This window comes from Eulemur rufifrons, chromosome 7, assembly GCF_041146395.1.
Source record: "Eulemur rufifrons isolate Redbay chromosome 7, OSU_ERuf_1, whole genome shotgun sequence".
Classification (NCBI taxonomy): domain Eukaryota; kingdom Metazoa; phylum Chordata; class Mammalia; order Primates; family Lemuridae; genus Eulemur; species Eulemur rufifrons.
The window spans coordinates 284,278,125-284,298,289 of record NC_090989.1 but is presented as its reverse complement, the minus strand read 5'-3'; the positions used below and the strand labels follow the sequence as shown (position 1 = coordinate 284,298,289).

General features: G+C 59.8%; 1 protein-coding gene across 3 annotated transcripts in view; it reads right to left on the bottom strand.

The window, feature by feature from the left end:
- VAV2 (vav guanine nucleotide exchange factor 2) overlaps positions 1 to 20,165 on the bottom strand; it is a 150,471-nt gene that overhangs the window by 97,411 nt on the left and 32,895 nt on the right. For all 3 annotated transcript variants that reach the window (XM_069477064.1, XM_069477063.1, XM_069477065.1), the window contains exon 2: positions 16,620 to 16,736. In XM_069477064.1, the coding sequence (XP_069333165.1) occupies positions 16,620 to 16,736 (117 nt within the window). The remainder of the gene's footprint in view (positions 1 to 16,619; positions 16,737 to 20,165) is intronic.

Below are 20,165 nucleotides of genomic sequence, written 5' to 3'. Positions count from 1 at the left end.
CCAGCAGCAGACGAAAGGACAAACAAAACGCGGTCCGTCTGCACAAGGGAATGTTGTTCAGCCTCAGAAAGGAGTGAGGCCCCCGCACACCACCACGTGGGCGAGCCTCGGAAACATCACCACGAAACCACACATCTGACGACTCTATTCACATGAAATGTCCAGACGAGGCAGAGCCACGGGGTCAAAAGCAGATCAGTCCTCGCTGGCTCTGGTGACACCAGGGGCTGCTCCCCGTGGAGGGCAGAGGGGCGTCCCCACAGCTGGAAGCCACAGCTGGGGCCATTTCACCATCCCTCCCTCTTTGCAGCTGGGTGGTTTAATTACCGACTTCTGTTCCCTGCAGCCCCCACCCACCCCTCAACCTGAGGTTCCGAGGGGACTCCGCAGGCCACGGCTGCCAACGTCCTGCTGAGTTTCTCCCCAGGAGGGGCCCTTGCTGGCTCCACGCAGCACCCTAAAAACATGAGTCCCTGGTCTCCAGGGAGAAGCCCACCAAAGTGGGCTGGAGTTCTGAGGATGCAAAACTCACACACACACGCGATGCACACGTCTACACACACGTGATGCACGCGTCTGCACACACGCCTCTTCCCTTCCCTTCCAGAAGCCAGACAGGAAACGGGCACAGGCCACGGCCACCCCCACGGGAAGAATGGAGGGAGGGAGGGTCTTTGCGGGGACACAGCCTCCCTCCTAACCCCTGGGTGGCCGCGGCTCCTGGGGGAGGCCGGGACACAGCTCGGAGCTGGGCTGGTGTCGCCCAGATAAGACGGAACACAGGAGCAGGATGCACGGCACGCGAGCGGGGCTGGCGCAGGACGCCGGCTGGCAGTGATGCCTGTGGCAGGTTTCCCTCCCCGGGACAAAGCCCTCTTTGTGGGAGGGAAGGGGGTGGGCGCTGACAGGGACCCAGCGGTAGCCACGCCGGCCCACGCCCAGAGCAAACAAAGGCGCTGGCTTTGCGCCCTCCCAGAGCCAGCGACTGGAGACACTGACTGGGGTCGTCCTGGGAGGTGGGTGACTCTCACCGCAGAGTCTGGCGCTTTGAGGAAGTGGACAGGTGAGCGGAAGTCTCACTGGCGAGATGGGGGCCGAGGAGGGGCGAGCAGAGAAGGGGACAGAGGGGCAGCCGTGAGCCCACCTGCCACTCCAGGACTTGCCTCGGCCGAACACGGCTCTCAGACTACCGCTGCCCCCAGGCCAGCCCAGGCTTTGTCCGTCCCCTGCAAAGCACACCTCGGATGCCTCCAGCCAAGCTAAAAGCATGTATTACGTGCCTTCTGTATGCAGACCCTGGAACAAGCTGGATCGGGGGTGGAAAGGAAGGTGCTGGCGCGGCGCAGCCCGGGGCACTGAGGTCCCGGCGCTGGCTCTGGCTGCGTGACCTGCACTCGGAGCCTCAGGGCCCGGCGCCTGCCAACCGCGAGGGTTAGACGAGGGTTCACAGACAGAAGCCAGAGCTTTGCAAACACTCGGCAAAGGTCGGTAAGAAGGATGAGGCTGTCGCTCCTCACGGCTGGTGCCCTGCGAACCCCACCCTGGGCAGGGCCCTCCGCACAGACGCCCACCCAGCAGGCCCAGACCATCCCTCCCTGTCCGGCCCGGGAGCCTGTGACAGCCCGGCCTACAGCCCTTAACTTATCTGCACCCTGAATCTTTTCCCTGGGGGTCCCCAGCCTGTCCTCCCCCTCGAGAAGCCCAAGTTCTTCATCTGTTCCTGATCAGAACATTCTCAACTGCCGGGTGCTGAGACATGGACAATGCAGCCTAACGGATTACCTACATCGACAGGGACAAACTCTGAAGTCAAAAGAACGATTCTCTAATGGTGGAATGTCAAGTTGAATATTTTTTATGACTTATCAGAGAGCTGGAAACCCACCGTGAGGAAAACAGAACACTAATGTTGTTTTTTGTTTGTCTGCTTGTTTTTTGCCAGAAGGGCTTTTTTATGTTTACAAGAGATAGAGCTATCATTTTTAGTAAGCTGCAAAGACACATAATCTCCAAAGTACCATCAGCAGCTCAAAAACAAAACACTCATCCCACTGAAAATGTAAACACGGCACGGAGGGGCCACGTCTCTTCCCACTGAATCCCCCCAGACTGCCCCCCGGGGGCTCCCCACTCTCCCAGCCCACCTGACATGGTGTCACCCTCCCTTCTACTGATGGGGAAACCAAGGCTCGGGGGGCAGCGACCTGCCCCGCTTGGGCATCCGGTTAAAGGACTGAGTTGGTTCCATCCAACACTGGCCTGTCTTTGCCCCCAAGAAAAGAACCCAGAAGATCCTGAAGAGAGAACCCTGGGGACAGAAAAGCCTGGCTGGACCCCAGCCTCCCAAGAGAGACCAGGGGAGGGAGGGAGCACGGCCCCCCAGCTGCCCGTCCACCACCCCGCGGAGCCCCAGCGACGTCCCCACCCGCCCCGTGGCCGGCCAGCGCCACGTCCACCGTCCACGGGCACAGTCCGGACTCCCCTTCCCCGGCCGCCTGGTGAAGGACGTCAGCAGTTTCTCATTTCCCTGCTTCACCAACTCCATCTTCTAAAGTGGTTGAGACTCTAACACCATTAAACATGATTTAATTTGCTTTTCTTAATGATATGCCCGCAGTATTAGGACCTCTCTCCCCTTCCACTTAAAAGATATCTCGGGGCGATTTCCTCCAGTTAAATTAATGGGGCAGCCCTCAGAAACGCCGAGGAGTCGGTGCGTCCGCCCGCCGCAGAGGAGGAGCGGTGCTGGCTACAGAGAGTACAGAGGAACAGTGCGGGGCGGAAAGCCAGCGCCTCACGTCCGTACCCGCGAGGGCTCCTGTCGTCGGTCCTGAGCCCGGCCCGGCTGCTGCCCCGGCCACCACCACCCCCAGGAAACATCTGGAAATCCAGGCGCAGCCCCGGGAAGAACGGTGCCTTCCTCCTCGAGGCACCTGCCGTGCAAGCCGGCCTGGAATCTGTGAGCTGGCGCCGGTGCCAGGACAGTGCTGGGCCCTTCACAACTCACTTCACGCCCGCCACGCAACTCCACGCGGCTGACACCAGTACTGTGCCCACCCTGTAGGCACCAAATCTGAGGCCTACAAGGTCATGTACCAGGCCCAAGGTCACACATCCAATAACCACAGGGGCAGATCTCAAATCCTGGCCTGTGTGAGGCCAAAGTCCCAACCTGTGGGACCCACAGTCCCACCACGTGGCGGCCACCCTTTCACGTCACAGCCAGCGCACGGCACAGTCCCCTCCACCGGCCTCACCCCGGCCTCCTGGTTTCCGACTGGCCCTGTCCACAGCCTCCTCCCGGACCCCCCTCACCGCCATGTCTTGACATCTCTAACATTCCCACTGAGGGGTAAAAACACAACTGTGTACTGTTCTGGAACCTTCCACACAAGGTCAACAGAAGCCCTGCAGAGCGGGTACTAATGGGGAGATGAAGGCTCCTAAGGGCCTCGCCACCACTGAGGGCCCCGCTTGGATCCCGAAGCTGTAGGCCTCCCGCCCTTCGCTTCCTCTGCCCCCAGAGCCGCCTCTCAGAACACCCCCAAGCAGCACGGCCCGGACGAGGGGTTCCTGGGACCCAGGGCCTGGCCGCCCGCCGTGGCTGGGCAGCTGGCCAGTTTCCCTGCCTCTCCAAGCTACGGGTCAAGGGTTGCCCACTCAGCGAGGGGACACACCAGGACACCGGATTTGTCTTGAACATTCCTCCCACCCTGGAGGGAAGAAAGGGCGCCCGGCCATTTTTGCCACCAGCTACACTGTTTCAGTCTCGGATCAGAGAGGAATGCAGGCGGAGGGCGCACAGAGCCGGGGCCAGATGGACGCGCGCTGTCGCAGGGAACCAAAGCAAACAGTCTCTCGGCATCCCTGGGGCGGAGACGTGAAGGCCTCACCCGCCCGCGCCCCACCCTCCCGTCTGTCCACGGAGCCTGGAGACGGTCTGCGGACAGCGCTGGCCAGGCCCCTGGGTGGCTTCCGCTGCCCTCAGCCCTGCTGCGCCCAGACCCCAGGCATCAGTGAGCACCACGCTCTCTGCGCCAAGCCCTGCGCCAGGAGGCCAAAGAGGCCACCGTGCAGGCCTGGCCGTGAGCTTTGCCACACAGAGGAACTAATATGGACCCACTCTCACTGCGTGCCGGGGCCAGGCCTCCACTTCTGCACACACAGCCTCGCAGACACCCACCTGGCGCTCGGCAGACAGACAGGCAGAGCTGAGAGCCTCATTCCAGTCGGCCCCAGAAAGGCCTGGACCTGAGGCTAGGGGCCAGAAGAGAGAGCCCAGGCCTCCAGCCCACAGAGGGCCACGAAGCCAGCCTGGCCCTCACCAGGTCCCAGTGTCCTGCAGGCACAATGATGGACCAGGCTGGAGGATCGCTAGGGGCTCTTGCCGCCAGTCACTCCCGGCAGGCTGGACCAATCCAAGCTGGTTTCACAGAGGAGGCGGCAGGTGCTGGGCTGGCCTAGAACCACACTGCTGGGCAGGCAGTGTGAGAAAGACCCTGGTCACTGGGCAGAAGTGCCAGTGCCCTGCCACCTCTCCAGCTGGCCTGGGAGGCCCGGGCACCAAGGTCCACGCAGCCACCTGCAGAAGCCTGGCTGACACCAGCACCGTCAGGGCACCTGGCCGACCCTCTCAGGACCAGGCCCCGCCCACCCAGTGGCCCCACAGCACAGGGGCCTTGGCTTGGCCTGGGGGTGGGGCACCGCCTGTCCCCTGCCCTGCCGTGGCTGCCTCCTGCCGAGGGGCTGTGCCTTCACTGGGGAAAGGGGCCCAAACTGGGGTCCCTGAAGGTCCCCGTCCCCGGAGTCTCCAAGTCCCCTGAACACAGCCAAAGCCTCACTCACACTTACCGCTCACCCGCTGCCCGCTGTGGGTCAGAACTCTAATTGCAGATATAACTCATAATTAGTCTTTGATTAATTCAAAAATGAGAAAATTAATTACTTAATAAATGTCATTGGTTTAATACGTACAATCTTGGAGAATGTGGGGCCCTCAGAGGCGGGTCCTTGGAGGGGACAAGGCTGGGGGTGCTCACTCGGCGTGCTCCCCGGAAGACTCGGCCCTCGGCCGCCCGTGTCGGACACTCGGGAGCGATTCCCCCGCCAGGCAGCAGCTCCGTCCCCTCCCCACACCGTCCCCTGCGCCTGGCAGTGGCAGGCGCTCCCTAAATGACTGCTGGATGAATGAACAAATGAACCGCTGCTTCACACCAGTGAAGTCTGGAAGGAAACTGAGTCTCTACGAAGCTCGGCGTCCCGGGTTGGGAGCCAGGACCACATCCTCTAACAGCCCCATCCCCACCCAGGGGCCAAACTCCCTGGAGCCCCAGTGCCTCAGGTCTAAGAAGGAACCAAAGGTGCTCACTGTCCCTGCACCTGCCAGCACCACCGCGCTGGCAGAGGGACCCCGCTGGGAGCCTGCACGCCGCATGGGAACGGCCTCAGAGGGCCAGTGCCCGCGCTGAGGCCGCAGGGGCTGCGGGGGCGTTGCCAGGGCCCAGGGCCACAGCACCTCACTCCAGGGGAGGACCTGGACCAGCGTGACCGGGACCGGGACTGCCCTCGGCCTCCACACACCCGACTGTCTCATCCATAAAACCAGCCCTGCGTCGGCCGCGTGGGTGCGTTGGTGCCCCTGCCCGTCCGCACGCGGCACCGCCTCTCCCTGGAGAAGCAGCTTCACCGTCCGGCCCTCCGAGACTTCAAAGCTGGCCTCGCCACTCGCCCTCGAGCTCCTCCGCGACACCTGGCTCTGTGGCGAGGCCACGAGGGCGCCCCAGGGCTGAGCAGGCACCGGAAGTCACCTGCCGGCCCGTCTGCAGGGACGTTCACCCTTCATGGAAAAGCAGCGCGTGACTTGAATAGATATTTCTCCAAAGATGATATGAAAATGGCCAACAAGCATATGAAAAGATGCTCAACATCACTAATCACTAGGAAAATGCAAATTAAAAGCACAATGAAATACCACCTCATATCTATTAGGATGGCCACTATTAAAAAAAAAAAAAAGAACAGGAAACGAATGTGGGTGAGGATGAGGACTGTGAAACGGTGCAGGCCTGTGGGGGACAGCACGGTGGCTCCTCAAAACATTCAACACAGAACTGCCCCGTGACCCAGCGCGCGCACTTCTGGGGGTACAGCCCAAAGAACTGGAAGCAGAGTCGCAAAGAGATGATTCGTACGGTCATGGCAGTCACTGCGGTCCCCGGCCTCACCTTCCCCAGGATCTAACGTGTAGAATAACACACATCACGCAGGCCTGCCCCAGGGCAGGGAAAGGGACGCGGGGGTCTGGAGACTGGGGTCTCCCGCTCTGTCCCTCGAGACAAGAGCCTTTGGGTGTCAGGGGCAGCATCCCTGCCTTGGACCGACCGTGGGCTTCACTCCACAGTGAGGGTCCCCTGAGCCCTGGAAGGGGAGGGGGCTGTGCGCCGGAGGTTCAGGACTAAAAGGTGACAAAACTTTGTACAGGAATGTTCACAGCAGCACCGTGCATGACAGCCCAAAGGCGGAAACAGCCCAACGTGCGTCCGTTAATGGACGGTGGACACACGAATCGTGGTGGAGCTGGCAGTGGAATACTACTCGGCCACGAAAAGGAACGACACACTGACACACGCTCTAACATGGAGAACGCCGCAAACACCACACTCAGAGAAAGGGGCCAGACACGGAAGGCCACAGGCTGTCTGATTACGTTTCTATGAAATGTCCACAACAGGCAAATCCACAGAGACAACAAATAGGTTAGCGGTTGCTTCAGGATGGAGCTGGGGGAGGAGGAAACAGGGTTTTGAGGGGATGATGAAAAAATTCCAGAACAAGATAGTGGTGGTTGCACAACACTGTGAATATATTTAACGCCACTGAATTGCACTGTTTAAAATGGTTACAAGAGTAAATTTTATGTTATGTTGTCTTATCACAATAAATTTTTTTTTTAAGATGGAGAATTAAAAGGGACGGCTTAGAGTGAACGTTCCAGGCTCCCGCCCTGGACTCCCCAGGGCGGCGCAGCCCAGGAATGTGCCTGCCCGACCACCAGCCTTGCTGCGGGATCTGGGAGCAGCTTTGGGAACCACAGCTGGGCCTGCTCCCCGGGTCCCGCCCACACTCTGTAACTCCGGAGGGGCTGCCACCCAGGTCACCTCTAGAAAAGCCAGTATTCCTTAAGAAAGGTCTTCCGGAGGGTGCCAAGCCGTGCCACTTTGTTACAATGAATTATTTAGACTTTGCTATTTTTTTCTTTTCTCCTTCTTAGCCTCATTCAGCTTTTTTGCTGCAAACATCAAACTGTCAGGCTTCGACAGATACAATTACTATCTTGGGGCACTGGGAAGAAACAATCCGTCAATTAAAACTTAATTAACTTTGGATGTGGACAAAAAAATGTTACAGGAAGGGCAGGCACCAGGACGAGCTCTCGGCCACCGGGGTGGGGGCCCACAGGGTAGACAGGGACGCAGGAGAGAGAAATGACACAGATGTGTGTGGCCTAAGTGATACCTGTGGGAACAAGAGGGCACCCGTGAAAACCTCCATCCTTGAGGTCACCCAGCCAGTCCAACCCTCTATTCCCAGATGGGGAAACTGAGGCCCGGGAGGCAAGCAGCAGCCAGCCCATGTTCAGGAACACACGATGGCCAAAGCAGGGCCTGACACATCTCCTCTGTCTCTGGCTTTGCCATCGGCATGGACTGTGCCACCACAGGCACCCAGAGTCCCCCCTTCCCAGAGCCAAATTCTATGGAGTCGACGGGCATGATCGTTCACCAGGGCACCGGCGCCGTGCAAAGCCTCAGCAGGTGGTTCTCAGGCTTTGTCACCGATCCTAGCTGCCCTGGCTAGCAGATCAGGATCTCCCTTTTGAAAACCCCAGGATAATGCCCCAAATCTCTGGTCAGGCTCCCTGGCCCGCCCTGCCTTGCGCTCTGAGCTGACCTGCTCTCCAGACCCGAACGTGCCAGGCTGCCTCCACCAGCCTCCAGTCAGGAGTAGCCAAGTTCTCGGCTGGGCTCCATCGGGACAGGGAGGAGACAGGAGGCCACCCAAGGTCACGTGGTACGGCAAGGCCTCAGCCCAGCCCCAATCAATGGGGAAAGGACAGTCATTTCAATAAACAATGCTGGAGAAACTGGACATCCATGAGCGAGGCTGCCCATGGAGCCTGGTGCTCACGGACACACTGCACCCCAAACCCCGTATCACCCATTCACCCTGGCCTTTCCGTCTGGGGTCAGCCCCCAGCCCAACCAGCTCCCAAACCCCTTCCTCTGCATCTACCCCTCTGGTTTATGGTCCTTCAACCCCACCCCACCCCCTGCAAAAGGCCAACAGTAATGACCCCAGGCAGGTACCAGTGCCCGACCCGCACCACAGTCTCTGAAGCAGCAGTCAGAGTCCCTCCCTCAGCAGCTGACCCAGGGATCAGGGGACACGTCCCAGGGCTTGAACTCGGGCCTGGGAATCACAGCCTCCCTGGAACCCTCTGGGGGGTTCGAGGCAAAGACACCGGTGCTGCCTGGCCGGGCACCAAGGCTTGGCCATCTCGCACGAAGCACAGGTGCCCAGCCCAGATCCCAGGCACACGGCCTGTCAGACGCCGAATCTCCCCCACCCCTGCCTGGCGGGAAGGTAACGGTGGGAAAGGCTCCCGCCTGGAAAGGCAGCAGGAAACCTGTCCCGTCACCAAACAACGCAGGTCAGCACCTGATGGGCTCACTGGACTGTGTGTGCAAGTGCACGTCCACGCCTGTGTGTGTGTACACGTGTGCAGTGCGAGCGCATGTGCATGTCTGTGTGCATGTCTGTGCACACGTGTGCAGTGTGTCGGGTTGTCAAGTTCTTCTGAAAGTGGGTGGCTAACGATGTCCTGAAGTGACACAACCAGCAGATAAAAGGAGGAAATGTTTTCCTGCAGACGCTCAGCCTTTGCCGGCAGCCCCTGTGCGGCTCCCGCTCCGCGGCTCCCACTCCGCAGCGAGGAGCGACCGCGTCTGAATAAGCAATTAGTGCAAGCGGAAGCTGCCGAAGACTGGCGCTCTCACCGCCAGCATTAAGTCGCGGAGAGCAAATGACTCACCACAGCATCCACATCGGAGAGTCACCAGGCCGGCGGCAGAAGTGCCCCGAGTGAGCGCCAAGTCTGCGCTCAGCACACTGAGGAACAAACATCAGGGGACAAGCAGACACTCGGGGCCCGAGTGTGCAGATGAGGAGTGTGGGATCAACGCCCCAAGGTTACTGCTACGCCCGCCCGGACCAGGCAGGGCCTGGGGGACACATTCAGCGCCGCGGCTGCAAAATGGAGAGATCAGTGGCACAGCTGAGGCCACATCTCAACGCGCTGTTGAGCCCCTGACGCAGGACAGGTGGACGGTGGGGGGTGGAGCAGCACATGGCGGGTGGGTGAGGCCAACACTGCAGCCAGCTGGGACGGGCCGTCACCCGCCTACTTGGGGGGGCCCACACTCACAGCCCCTCCCGAGAGCCGCCATACACACAGGCACGAAGCTGCCGCACCTCGAATCTTCCACCAGCAGCCCTCAGGTGGGCCGACGTCAGGCCCACATCACAGGTAGGGAACCACAGGCTGCCAGACTTGGGGCAGCCTATGGCGCGAGCCCAGTGCTGTCGGGTCTGGATTCTGTCCCCAGCACTCAGTGGTCTCTCGACCGGTCCACTCCTCCCTGGCTCCAGAAGCACCAGCCGTCTCCAGCCAAAGCCCTCGAAGTCAGGATGTCCAGAGGACAGTGGCAAGTGGGTGTCTGTGGGGGGCCAGGGGCAATGCAGGGGTTACGGCCTCAACAGGGAGCAGACGGGACATCTGGGATGGCAAACTGGCAACCGCACTTGTGCCAGCCCAGCTGACGGTGAAGTGGGCTGGCTACGCCTGGCAGGTGCTGGTGGGCGAGGCCAGGCTGTCCGGTGAGCAGGCTGTACGTGGCTGGCGTTGCGAGCGGCACTCTGTCCAGCCTCTGTAGTTTGAGCAGCGCTGTTTGGGTGACACGTGGTCAAGCATTGCCTTGCAAGAGGATTGGCCTGTCTCTGTTGACCAATCTCAGGGGCTTAACGGCAAGCATCCTCCATCATTTCGTCCAAACGGTTGCAGGAGACACCCACTATAATCAACTGCCCAGGTTTCATGAAGCTGTAGTGGATAATACCAGTGCTGGACCACCAAACAGACACCAGTAGCTTTTCTGGATGAATATTCGGTTTTGGACTGTGTTTCGGCACTTCATCTTTGTCCAACCATTGTGCCCAACGCTGTGATACCCAAAAGAGAATCTATTTTTCATCATATATAATAATACAGTGTAGAAACACTTTCCCTTTATGTCGTGACAGCAAAGAAGGACAAGCTTTGAGACGATTTCTCTGCAGGCATTTGTTCAATGCATGCAAAAGCCGTCTATCCAGCTTCTTTACCTTGCTGATTTGCTTCCAATGGTCCAATATTGTTGGAATAGTGATGTCAAACCTCACTGTTAATTCACATGTAGGCTGAGACGGATTCACTTCCACTACAGCTTTCAGCTCGTCATTATCCACCTTGGTCTCAGGTCACCCACGTGGCTCATTTTCAAGATTAAAATCACCAGAACAGAACTTCTCAAACCATCGACGTACTGTGCGTTCATCAGCCACATCCTTTCCAAACACTTCATTGATATTTCGAGCTGTCTGCGCTGCATTGGTTCCATGACGGAACTCATATCCGAAAATGACACGAATTTCTGACCTATCGATGGTTTCAGAAAAATTGCTCTAAAAAACATTTGAAAGATAATCACAAGCCAAAACGTGTATTTGAAAGACCGAGGATGCGCCTTCACAACAAGCATAAAACAAGAAGCGTCGAAGCGCAGTGCCAGAGATACCAGCTGTCAGACTTAGCACCTAAGGATGTCGGACGTTTCCCACTGGACAACCTGATACCAGTGACGACAGCGGCGGCAGCTCCACGGCTCGCTGCCCACCCTGTGCCAGCCCCACCCCAAGGCTGTCCCTGACACGCCACCGTGAGCCTCCCATCAGCAGGGAAGGCTGGCGCAGGTGCTCCCACTTACAGACGAGGAACCTGAGACTCAGGGCCCTGTGACGGAGCTGGACACACCCCACGCGAAGGCCGTGACCCGGCCCCTGGGGGTGGACGGGAGGGCGGAGGGGGTGTGGAGACCCAAGAATCTCAGGCCTCGTGACCCTGAGCAAGCTGCCCACCACCTCCTGTTCTGTAGAACGGGCATGAGTGCCATCGTCACAGGACACAGGGATGGTGAGGGAGTGACTATGGTGCCTGCTCCTGGTACAGAGACGGGGCTGTCACCAGCGTCTGTGTCACCACCTGCAGTCTCCAGGGTCCAAAATCCCAGAAGCAGCCACGGAAACCCTGCGGCTTTGCCACAGTCCTCCCTCCAGATTTCCGACCAGATTCCAAGCTGGACAAACAAGTCCCCAGAAGGAGCAGCCCCATCAAGCCCTCCCACATTCCTTCCCGCCCAGGGCTGGACAACCCACCCAGAAACGGGGCACTCAGAACCCAGAGCGGATCCGGCAGGGAGGGAGCAGGGCAGCCGGATTCCACAGCCCTCGGCCGTAACCCAGCCCTCGGCACAGGAAGCCGGACACCACTTAATTTGACCTGAAACCTAATATCCTTAGTGCAACCCTTTGGAAAAATACCGGGGAGGGCGGCCAAAGAAGAAAACTTCCGGAATCAACTTTCTGGACCCTTCAGGGCCTGCTGGAGCTTGCAGAGTGGGTTAAGAAAAGAAAATATTAATAAAAATGAGTAGGACTGGCAAGTCCATTTCCTCTCTGCATCCCGACAGCAAAGCCTCCACTGGAACAGCCACGAGCTTCGGTCCCTGCAGAAATAAAGGCTCAAGAGACCCAGTGCTTGCAGAGTCCGACTCACACCCCGGTCTGACGGGCGGGAGGCCCTGCTCTCTGCCGCCCGCCTCCATCACCCACCTGGCTCCAAAGAACCGGATGAGAACATCCTGGAACGCAGGCGCAGGGGACCGCGTGGTGGGCTTCCAGGGCTCCCACAGCTGCTGCCCAGGTCTCGCGGCCAGCTCATGGGGGTCCCCCCACCCCAGAGCTCCTCCCGGGTTAAGGAAACCCTCTGCACCCGCCCCAAGGGGCAGGCGGAGGAAAAGCCCGAAGGCCGGCGGGGAGGCTGCCCCCGGACAGCGCGTGAGGCCCCCGTCTGGCCCCGGGAGCAGGAGCACCAGGCAGACTCTGTGTCTGCCGTTTCACCCCTGTAACCCACGGAGCCGTGGCCGTCACCCTCTTGCAAGTGCACGATCCTCTCCCCAACAAAACCACAAAGGAAAGACGCCAGTGTCACGGGCTGAACGTGGCCAGAGCCACCAGCACGGCGTGAAAAGCTCTGGAGTTTTCACCTTCTCACTCCTCTTTTCTAACATTAACTGCGCGGCGGCTCAGCCCAGCATCCTCTGAGGGCAAGGACCACGCGAGTCTCCTCCCAGGTTACTGTTAGCATAGTAGGCGCTTAATAAAGACACACTAAATTGTATGCTCAACAGACGGAGAGACGGAGGGGTGGAGGGGTGGAGGGATGGTGGGGTGGCGGGGTGAAGGGAGGGGTGGAGGGATGGTGGGGCAGAGGGGTGGAGGGAGGGAGGGACAAGGGACAGAGGGATGCCTTGTCTTCCCAAGAAACTTGAGAAGCTGAGAGGCTGCTGCTTAGAAAATGAAGGACCTCTGGCCTTTGGACTCCAGGACTTGCACCGACGGCCTGGGCCCTGAACTGAGCGTTGTCTGGTTCTGAGGCCTGTGCCGTGGCCTGAGTCACGCTACCGGCATTGCTGGGTCTCCAGCCCGCAGACGGCCTGTCGTGGGACTCCTCGGCCTCCACAAACGCATGCACCAACCCCCCAGTGACTCCCCGCTCGCCTGTCTGTACCCCACGGCTCTGTCTCTCTGGGGAGCCCTGACTAGCTCGCCAGCTCCCCGGTGAGGGTCCCTTCGAGCTCTGGGTCCTGAGAGTGTGGACACGACCAGGCAGGGAGCAGAGAGAAAGAGACCTCGGCCCCACACAGTCCCACGGCAGACCACGGCCAGTGACCCCAACCCTTCCACCCCTCCTGGAACGAGCCCGCGTCATTCTCAACACAGGCTCTGGCGGTGCGGGGTGGCCGCCAGCCAGGAGGAAGCTTCAGCCGCCACTGGCCTTGCCCCCCCGAGGGCCACAGCTCAACTGAGTCTGCAGAGCTTCACGTTCGGGAGAGGGACAGATGCCACCTTCCTCCTGGCTGGGACTCTGGTCACTCCTCAGGGCCGGGGGGGTCGGGGGAGGGCAGGGCAGGCCACCGATCTCCATGGTCTGACATCACTGAAGGCCACTGGGCTCATCGGGAATGGCCAAGGCCGCCCTCCCGGGCTGAGCTCACGAACAACAAAAGATGAATCTGGACACGCGGAAATGCTCGGCAAGTGTCCCTGAAGAGGTGAAAGGGGCCACTTGCCCATCATCCCTGTGGCCAGAGGGACAACGACAGGCTGAGGACGACCCCTGGCCAGAGCCCAGCGGCTCAGCAAGTCCCCTCCCTGCTCCGGCCCGTCCTCCTCCCCGAGTCTGAGCAGCTGCGGTGTGTGGAGGAGCTGGGACTCTGCTTGTCTTTTCCCCAGAGAAGCCAGGAGTCACCGGCCGAGCAGAACAGCTGGGCTCCGGACAGCGGCCCCCACGTGGGTGCCCGTCCCACAGCCCCCAGCCTCCGCTGGCCCCACGTCAAACTCCGCTTGGAAGCGCTAAACACAGGTTTACCGTGGTAAGAACATACAGACAAGGGAGACAGCAGTAACACGGGAACTCGGCCAGGCCCCAGGGCAGGCAGGGCCCAGGCCCGGACTCTGAACCCCCGGCCTCCACGACACCAGCGTCCAGCGCACAGTCCCAGCCAGCCACACACCACACTTACGTGCCACACAGGCTGCCGCAGGCAGCTCAGGTGGGGACCAAGGAGAGGCACAGCCACGGAGCAACGGAACCCTCAGGGGCACAGGCCTGGCGCTCAGAATCCACAGATAGGATTTTACAGAGGGGACCCGGAGAAACACTCACTCGGGCGGAGCTGCACCTGGTGACAGCAGAGCTGGGTCCCCGTGGGGCCCAGGGCCCACGAGCTCAGCTGCCAGCTCTGCCTCCCAGGTGTGGGGACTGCGTCTTTACAAATGAAGCAACGGAGGAAAAGTAACAGAAAGGCAGCTGCCACCTCTCCGTGAAGTCGGGGTTTGTCTCAACCCGCACTGGCGGGGAAACAGCTCCAGTCCGCGAGCACCGGCTCGGCCAGGCGCCAACCCCCAGCCCAGCGCGGGGACCCGAGCAGTGACGTCACCTCCATTCCCAGCACCCACACCATGACTCACGGTCCAGACCACCGTCCACTCCCAGCTGCCCACAGCAGAGGCCACGCCTGGCAAGGCGCTGCCACTGGCCGCCACAGTGGGGCGTGGCCAGGCCAGAGGCAGGCACAAGCAGCAGCCCCCGAAGTGCCCTCCGTGGGCAGCCGGCTCAGCGCACCCCGGAGCCAAAGCCGCCTCACCGGGAGCCGCGGGCGATCACAAGGGTCCTGTGCACACTCCTGGCCACACGGCAGGCAGGTCAGAGGATGAGCTTAACCCAAATGTGCGTGCGCCTTACGCCACTGCATTCCCCTGCAGCAAATTTAAAGCAAATGAAATCACAGACTGAACACTCCGCATTTGGACTGCTGGCCAAGGAACGGGTTTGGCCAGGGCTTCCCTGCGTTTTTCTCCACACAGTTATTTTAAACACGTCATGTGTATGAGCGTGTTTGTGAACATGTGAGAGCGTGTGTGTGTGGTGTGTCCACAGCTGTGTAAGTGTACGGCAACGTGTGCGAATGTGTGTGGTTGTGTGAATGTGAGCTGTGTGTAGGCGCAAGTGTGTGTGTACGTCTGAATGTGTGAGTTGTGTGTCTGACCAAGAGTGTGTGTACGTCTGAATGTGTGAGTTGTGTGTCTGACCAAGAGTGTGTGTACGTGTGTGCCCCGACGGCCCTTCCACAAAGTCCAGAACCATCCGCCTCTCCCTGGCCCAGGGCCCCGCGGGCAAATTAGTCTCTGCTGTTCTCGAAGAGAAAGAACAGAAGTGAGTTCCAAACCACTTCAAACCTGTGGGAACCGAGAAGCCACTTCAGACAGGAAACCAGCACAGGCCACTCGGGCTTCCGTTGCTCCAGCCCCGCAGACGTGCCCTGGCGGGGGGACGCGAGACCCCGGACAGGGCGTGACCCCCCAGCAGGTCACCGGGCAGAGGGGTGTGGGTGAGTCGCTTAGGAGACAGATGGAAACCTCAGAACCGGATGACCACACAGAGATGGGCTCTTGACTAGGTCCCCAAATCTCCCGTCTGGAGAATTCCGAGATTGAGGACGAGAACCGCCAGGCCCAGGTGCCTCACAGGAAAACCCGTTATCCACACGGGCCTGACACTTTGCAGCGCTTCCAAAAAGGGCTCCTCAGTACTCTGGTTTCTCTTCAGATTGTATAAATCTTTCACCTTTTACCAAAAAGGGCTCCTCTTGGGACTCACTGTCGGCATTTGCAACTGAAAATACAAAATTCCCTCTGCATCTCACAAATCACGTGTTCACAGAGTATGTCCTTAAACACCAAGTCCCAGATGATGGTCCTCAAATAAATCACACAGTAAATATCTGCTACTTCCCATCAGCAGGTGAAATCCACTCTCCCTGTAGTCCAGGACATGGCGTCTCGCAGAGCCCGTGCCAGCGCCAGGGAAGGCCAAGGGCAGGTGGGGGCCTGGGGCCTCCTCCACTGGGGTCAGCGCCTCCAGCCCCCGGCCCCCAACCTGTCAGGAAGACATCACGGTACTGACCCCATTGGTTTAGGGGTAGCTGGGGACCTGCTGGGCTCCGGGAGGCAGGCACGTGACAGATACCCTGCACCACTCTGTACGCAGGCTCGCCAGGAAGCCACAAGGGGCCACAGCCTCCCAGGGCCTCTGTACCTGCCAGCCTCCGGTTGCCTCCCCTGTGCCAGCTGGGCTTCTGTGGGACAGCTGCCTGCGACGCTTCCTGGGGACAGGGGGGACACTTCCCCAGGTTGTCTACCACGGACCAAGGGTGTTACCTCCTCAGAATCACCCCCTCCTGGCCCAACACCTGCCCAGGTTGGACACGGCTCTGCTTATTTCAGGTGTAACCAGGAAGGCTCCATGGAAGAAGCGCCACAATAGCGCTTTAGCTACGACACATCTCCAGCCCCTGAGGAGGTGGTGCCAACGTCGCCCGTCCTCTGACGAAGAACTGGAGGTTCAGGGTCCCCGGCTAGAGAGGCAGGGCCGGGGGCACCCAGCTCTGTTCTCCCACGTCACCGGATGCACGAGGCCGACCCCGCCCTGACTGGAGGGAGGGGCCGCCCTGCTGCCCCCAACCCCCAATGCACGAATCTGGCTCCTGCACTCTCCTGTTGGTGACACAGCCCAGCTGCACCCGCCAGGCACGAGGACAGGAAGTCCCTCCACCCCACGCTGGGACGCTGGCCGCTGGCCCCGGGCTGGCCGACGTGACGGGGGCGGGGAAGCGACCACTCACCTTTCCGAAGTCTCGGACATCGAAGAGGTCAAAGGGGTCGAATAGCTCGCTGTTTCTCAGTCCGAATTTGTCGTGGCAGACTTTGAGGAAGGTGCGTATGTTCTTCAGACACAGGAACTGGAGAGAGAAGGAGAAAAGGTCTGTGAAAATCGTCACAGCGAGCTTTTGCTTCTGAGCACCAGCGCACTCCAGCACCTTCGTGTTCTGCAGGAGGACACGGGCTCGGAGAGCTGAGGACACCCCTTCCCAGGGCAGGGCTAGGCGGCCTGGACTGAGCAGGCAGCAGCTCCAGGGCCTGAGTTTCTGACCACCACGGGCCTCGGCACGCCTGCCACAGAGCTGCAAAACCCACCAAGGCCTTCACGCCCAAAGACACGCCACTCCCCGTCCTGACTGGTCCCCACAGCACAGACAGCACCGGCCCTTTGTGATGGTCCAACCCACCCCTCCAGGTGCGTCAGCACGTTTCAAGGCTCACAATCACGGCCGGAACATGCTATGCTGGTGTCAGCAAGGACGCTCGAGCACGTACACGTGTACACACGCACACACACACCTAATTACAGGTGACACAGCCCACGGCCAGGAACCGCCACACAGGAAGCCATGGCAGGCCCAGGGAGCGGCAGGTGCCAGCCACAGGGGCCGGGTGCTGGAGCACAAAGCCAGGGTTCCCCAGTCAACGCGCAGGGTGGCTGCCCTCTGCCTGCCGTGCCACCAGTGCAGCCGAGCTCCCGGCCTGCACCGGGCTTGCCGTGCAACTGGGCCGGGGGAGGGGGTGGCCGTCTTTCCAGTCTTCGTGGGGAAATAGCTGGTAAAGAAACTTTCGGGACAGCAGGTGAGGTTGCCTGGCGTGCAGGCTTGGGAGTCGCTCAGTCGCCGGGTTTGCATCTCGCTGTCGGCTGAACAGGCGAGACTGGGGAGAGCGGCTTGCGCTGGGCCTGGTTTCCTACCACGACCTGCCTCACCGGGTTAATCACGAGCCCTGACGGCACAGAGTGGGCGCCGCGGACGGGAGCCCCAGCTCAGCACAGCGCTCCCCAGGCAAGGACCTCGGCACACGCTGCCAGGGATACCCCGAGACTTCACACCAGCCCTTGTCATCCACAACCATCCGCTAAGGACAAGCTCCCACTTTCAAGAGCAATGCAGAGAGCCTGCCCCTGCTCACCCGAAATTCAGACAGATTTTGATGCAGGACGGGGCGGAATCGGAGCCTACGGGCATAAACTTGAGCACATGCTCACTGCAAAAGTCAGGCCACACTGAGCGCGCGGCGCCCCCTCCCGCTGGGACACACCCCGGCCTGCCCCGCCCGGAGCTCCCTCCCACTCTGGCTGGGGCTGGCCACTGCTCACTCACCTGGTCTATCACAGCCACGCCCTGTCCCTCCGTGTGTGTGATCATGTGTATGATTCTTCTGAACATTCGAGATTCACTGCGGACACGATCCTCTTTACCCCTAAATACCCAAGTGTGTCTTCCCTAAGAACAAGGATTTCCCCTCCATGATCACAGCACCAGTGTCAGACTCAGGGAATTAACAGGGACACCACACGGCCACCTGCTCTGTGGACCTGACTTACATTTCTTCAACAAACACAGGCAAGAGACAACCAAAATGTCATTTATAGCAAACAGGAAAAAAAAAAAAAAAACGGGCCCAGGGTCCAATCCAGGACCACACACAGTTTTAACTGTCATGTCGCTAGTCTCCGCTCACCTAGCACAGTATTCTCTGACAGAACTTTCTGGAAGGATGAAAGCGGACACCCTGCGTGATACCCAACAGGACGCCACGTGTGGGCATTTCAAATGCCCCCCAGACACGTGTCCAATGGGCACTTGAGGGGTGGCTAGTCCAGCTGGAAAACTGACTTTCTAATTTAACTTATTAATTAACTTTCAAAGCTCCACGTAGTAAGAGCTAGTAACTGCTGGTTTAGACGGGATCTAAAGCAGTCATAGTCTTCGTCTTCAGCGACCTGATAATTCTGAAGAACGAGACACAAAGGGACAAATATCGTGTGGTTTCTCAACAGACACGTGATTCCACTTCCACAAGGTCCCCAGGGTCCTCAGAGCCACGGAGACGGGCAGTGGGAATGTGGGTGCCGGGGACTGGGGCAGGGGAACGGGGGTCAGTGTTTCATGGGGACAGAATGACAGTTTGGGAAGATGGAAAGTTCTGGAGATGGAGGGTGGCGATGGCCGCACAACAATGTGCATGTGCTTAAGGCCACTGACTGCGTACCTAGAAGTGGTTAAGACGGTATATTTTATGTTGTGTGTGTTGTAATTAATAAAAAGAGATTAATTAGAGAGAGAGAGAGAGAGACACGGGGACAGAGCCTCAGGGAGCGCACGAGACAATGAGGCAGAGGCCAGAGCCCCGCGCGGCCACAGCCAGTGCCAGCAGGGACGGCCGGCAGCCCCAGAAGCTGGCGGGGCACGTGGGCAGCTTCTCCCGCAGAAGCCCGAGAAGACACGTGCTGCGGCCCCTGGTTTGGACACCGGCCCGGGTGCTGTGGGACAGCAGGTGTCCTCTGCGTGAAGCCCCCAGGTCTGTGGCGCTGTCACACAGCCAGGACACTCGAACTCAGCCGGCCTGGAAGCCGGGGCGCAGGGGCTCTGCACAGTGGAGCCCCCGGCCACCCCCGCTGCCCAGCTGCACGGTGGGACACGGCGCGGCTCCCAGCCAGGCTCGGCTATTTTTTGCACGGGGCTCGTCTCTAATTTCCACTAAGCGTTTATTTTAATTCCTCCTCAGCCTCCCAAATTTAGAGTTAATTACACAGGTCCCAGCCATAATCACAGCCCGCGAGGCCCAGAACGCGCGGGTGCCCTCGCCCGGGGCCCAGCGTCTGCCCTGCCTGGCCCGGCCCCCGGCCACTCCGGCCAGCCTCACCTCTGAGACCCCTGGGGGTGGCCCTCTGAGCCGCACAGGCAGACGCAGACCCCAGGGACGGGGGAGGGGCCCGGACACTGTCACAGGCTGCGCCCTGAAAGGACACAACATACTCGCCGCCCCGCTCTGGGGCGTCTCCTGTGCTCTGCCCACCTGGTGCGTTGATTCTCATCTCTCTACAATTCGTCCCATTTTACCAACTGAGGCACTGAGAGTTAAGGACTTCGGCTCTGGACCAGGAAGCAGTTTTTTAAAGAAGAAAACAGCACTTTGAGAAGGAAAACCAGGTCTGGGCAGAGGTGATGGGCAGACACGGGGGCTTGAGGGGCAGGCTCACCCGCAGGGGGCGGGCGCCAGACCGACTTCTGTGCAAACGATAACTAACGGGCACCAGCCCACACTCCACTTTTACATCCACACTTGAGCCATCCTCACAGTGGACTTTCATTCTGAGCCCAGTTTGCAGGTATGGAAACTGAGGCATGAGGGGAGAGTGGCCTGTGATCTGAACCCTGGCCTAGCCCCTTTCAGGGTGCCCTGACCTCTTGCAGGCCCATCCCAGGGGCAGTCCCTGGCCGCTGTCCCCCTACGTCAGGAGGCCGACAGCACACTCCCAGCAGTGACCCTCTGCGAGCGCA